Source organism: Terrapene carolina, unplaced genomic scaffold (assembly GCF_002925995.2).
Source record: "Terrapene carolina triunguis isolate 2854851 unplaced genomic scaffold, T_m_triunguis-2.0 Scaffold26657, whole genome shotgun sequence".
NCBI lineage: Eukaryota > Metazoa > Chordata > Testudines > Emydidae > Terrapene > Terrapene triunguis.
Genome location: NW_020691008.1, coordinates 1 through 3,247, shown reverse-complemented (window position 1 = coordinate 3,247; position 3,247 = coordinate 1). Strand labels below are relative to the sequence as shown.

General features: G+C 66.0%; 1 protein-coding gene across 1 annotated transcript; it reads right to left on the bottom strand.

Moving 5' to 3' along the window:
- Nucleotides 1-1,317: 1,317 nt before the first annotated feature.
- TMEM256 (transmembrane protein 256) lies at nucleotides 1,318-2,806 on the bottom strand. The gene is made up of 4 exons (XM_026662376.2): nucleotides 2,731-2,806; nucleotides 2,350-2,387; nucleotides 1,978-2,058; nucleotides 1,318-1,475 (listed from the first exon to the last, which is right to left on the bottom strand). The coding sequence occupies exons 1-4, from the start codon at nucleotides 2,804-2,806 to the stop codon at nucleotides 1,332-1,334; spliced, it is 339 nt and encodes a 112-aa protein (XP_026518161.1). The 3' UTR covers nucleotides 1,318-1,331.
- Between the last annotated feature and the right edge of the window lie 441 nt (nucleotides 2,807-3,247).

Here is a 3,247-nt window from a genome sequence, read left to right as displayed (position 1 = left end):
AGCCGCCCCGCCCCAGAGGTGGCTGCATCTCAGCGCCGGGCGAGGGGTCCCTGGGTAACCGGCCGCCCTGCCCCAGAGGTGGCCGCATCTCAGCGACGGGCGAGGGGTCCCTGGGTAACCAGCCGCCACTCTGTGGCCGCTTTGGGATTGGCTGGGTTGGTTTTACGCTTGTTGGTGATTAAAATGTTAACGAGCACAGGGCGGAGTCCGGGGGGACCCTCCAGCCACCCCCCCACCCCCTGTTCCCCATTCACCCTGGGCCAGGTAAATTTGTGAACGTTCCGGGTTTTTGATCCAAACTCTCTGACGTGCCGTGCAGGCCCCGTCCCAAACTGGGGGTCCCTGCCCCATAACTAACAGGGGCGAAATCGAAGGTGGGAAGCTGTGGGCTGGGAAGGGAGGCAGGACTCCTGGATTCTCTCCCCAGCTCTGGGAGAGGAGTGGGGGCTGATGGGTTAGAGCAGGGGGGGCTGGGAGCCAGGACTCCTGGGTTCTCTCCCCGGCTCCACCACTGAGCTGTTGTGTGATCTTAAGTCACGTCGCCATCTTGTGCCTCAGTTTCCCCTCCCAGCCTCTGTCAGGTTTTCACATTGTGTGTCTCCCCCCCCGCCCCCCGCGGCCGTAGTTCATCTAAGAAAGGGGAAAGGGAATCCAGACGCCCAGGCCTCAGAGTAGAAATTAGCATTTATTGATTCATTAGTTAAAAAGAAATTGACCAAAATAATCATCAAATCAATTGATTTTCCCCATGAAGTGACAATCCCGCTCGCCTGCTCCTCCCAGCCAATCAGAACCCAGGCAGCCTGTGATAGGACAAGGTTTAGCCTAGTGCCCGCCCACTCCTCAGCATCAGCCAATGAATGAAAAGCTCTCCTCCCACTGGCTAGAAAGTTGGTCCCTGGGCGAGAACTCCCTTGACCAATGACAGCAGCCCCCCAGAGACAGCCTTCTGATTGGCCATCAGCTCAGCCAATGGGGGAGGAGGGACTGCTGCTTTGCCATTGGTTGCAGATCCAGGCCCGCTTTGTGCCCAGCCAATGAATGATGGGCGCACCTAAAGCCCGGCTCTCCGATTGGTCAGCACTTAGCAGAGTCAACACCCCCGCCCCCGTTCGCCTATTGGCTACGTCACCCAGCCAATGGGGGGGATGAGTGCTGGAGAAAGCCACGCCCACATGCAGGAGGCGGGGCTTGAGTGACAATCCAGCTGGGTGGGCAGGGCCAGGAGCCCTGGTGATGGGGAAGTGGGGGGACCTCTTCCCCAAAGGGAGGACCAGCAGCCCGGGGCCGGGGGGCGGGGTAGGGGGGTGGCAGGGGGGGTGGGGGGGGGGTCAGAGAGCCATCGTCAGCCAGCCGAGGATCAGGAGGGAGCCCCCGTAGGGGGCCGCTTTGTTGAAAGTCGGGTCTCCGCTCCACGCGTGGTAATACAGGGGTCCACAGAAGAGCCCCATCCCGGAGGTGAGCAGCGCGCCAGCCTGGGGGGGGCACCAGAGGAAACGGGGGGGCACCGTCAGACAAGTGGGTCCCATTGGGGGGATGTCTGAACCACCCCACCCCACCACCACCATCACCAGTTGGTCTCAGCACAAGAAGATAAAAGCTCTAATATAGCGGCCGGATGGGGGAGCTGCTCCCTTGGTTGAAGGGGCAAGGTGTTGGGGTTCCCAGCCTGCTTGTGGCACCCCACGTGGGAGGGAAGATCTTACGGGGTAAATGGGGCAGAGGAAGATGGGGACAGATTGAGGGGAGGAGGGTGGGGGGGCTCAGAGGGGGCCCTGTGGGATTGGGGTGTAGGGGTGGGAGGAGGGTGAAGGGCTAGATCTTAGCAACTGGGAGGCCGATGGGTCGCAGTGGGAGGTACAGGGCTCAGCCCCACCAATCCAGAGGACTGCCAGGAGGGCAAACAAGGGTCCCCTGGGAGTTGAGGTCACCGGGGTGCCACCCCCCCCCCAGACGGGGCACCCCCAGGCTACGCACCAGCAGGGGACGGCGGCAGTGGGGTACAGCCAGCAGCGCCAGGCTGTGGAGGAAGTGGTACCTGTTGGCCGTCTCGTAGAGCTGCCGGCAGAGAGCGAAAGGTGAGAGACCCGAAACCGGGAGAAGACCCAGGAGTCCGGGCTCCCAACCCCACCACCACCCGCCCCGCTCTAACCACCAGCCCCCACTCCCCTCCCAGAGCCGGGGAGAGAACCCAGGCGTCCTGGCTCCCACCCACCCCCACTCCCCTCCCAGAGCTGGAGAGAGAACCCAGGAGTCCTGGCTCCCAGCCCCCCCCTGCTCTAACCACCAGCCCCCACTCCCCTCACTGACACCCCGCAGGTCTCCATGATGCCCCCCCACCCCCGTCACCTCCTTCTGGTAGTCGTCCCGGTCACTGCGCCGAAAGCCTAGGGCAGACAGCGGGGTTAGCCCGGGGGCGGGGGGGAGAGACCCCCCTCCTCCACCTCGACCCTGCCCCCTCCTGCCCCCGGCCCCTCCCCTCCAACCTCAGCCCACTCCTGCCCCCCTCCTCCACCTCGACTCCACACCCTCCCACTCCTGCCCCCTCCCCTTCCCTCTCAACCCCACCCCCGGCCCCTTCCCCCGATCCCAGCCCCCTCCTGCCCCAGCCCCTTCCTACCCCCAACCCCTCCCCCTCCAACCTCAGCCCCCTCCTGCCCCCAACCCCTCCCCCTCCAACCTCAGCCCCCTCCTGCCCCCGGCCCCCTCCTGCCCCCGACCCCCCCGCACCGTGCGCCCCGTAGGCGGCGGCCCCCACTGCCCCGGCCCCGCTCAGCGCCCCCACGCGGCCCCAGCTCCCCGCCATGGCCCCGCCGCGTCACTGCCCCCTTCCGCCAATCACAGCGCCCCGCTGCCCGGCCGGCCCCGCCCGTTCCCCGCGCCCCGGCCAATCAGGGCGCGCGGGGCCTGGACACAGAGACGCGGAAGAGAAGAACGCGGGGATTCCCACCCCGATCGGCGCCGATTGGACAAGGAGCCTGTCGCTCCCACAGCTCGGCCAATGGCAGCGCAGATCCGGGTCCCGCCCCGGGCCGAAGGGAGTGGAGGGATTGACGTGCGCCCCATATCGGGGCAATACAGTAAGGCGCAGGCTTGCTCAGTGCCGCCGCTGGAGTGCGGCGCCAGGCTACGGTATATACGGTACCGGCCCCGCAGCCCCGAGGCCGCCACCAGAGGGCGACAGAGACCAGCGAGAACCCTTAGCCCCGCCCCCACGCGGTGCCCCTCACTCCCGACCCGCAGCCCC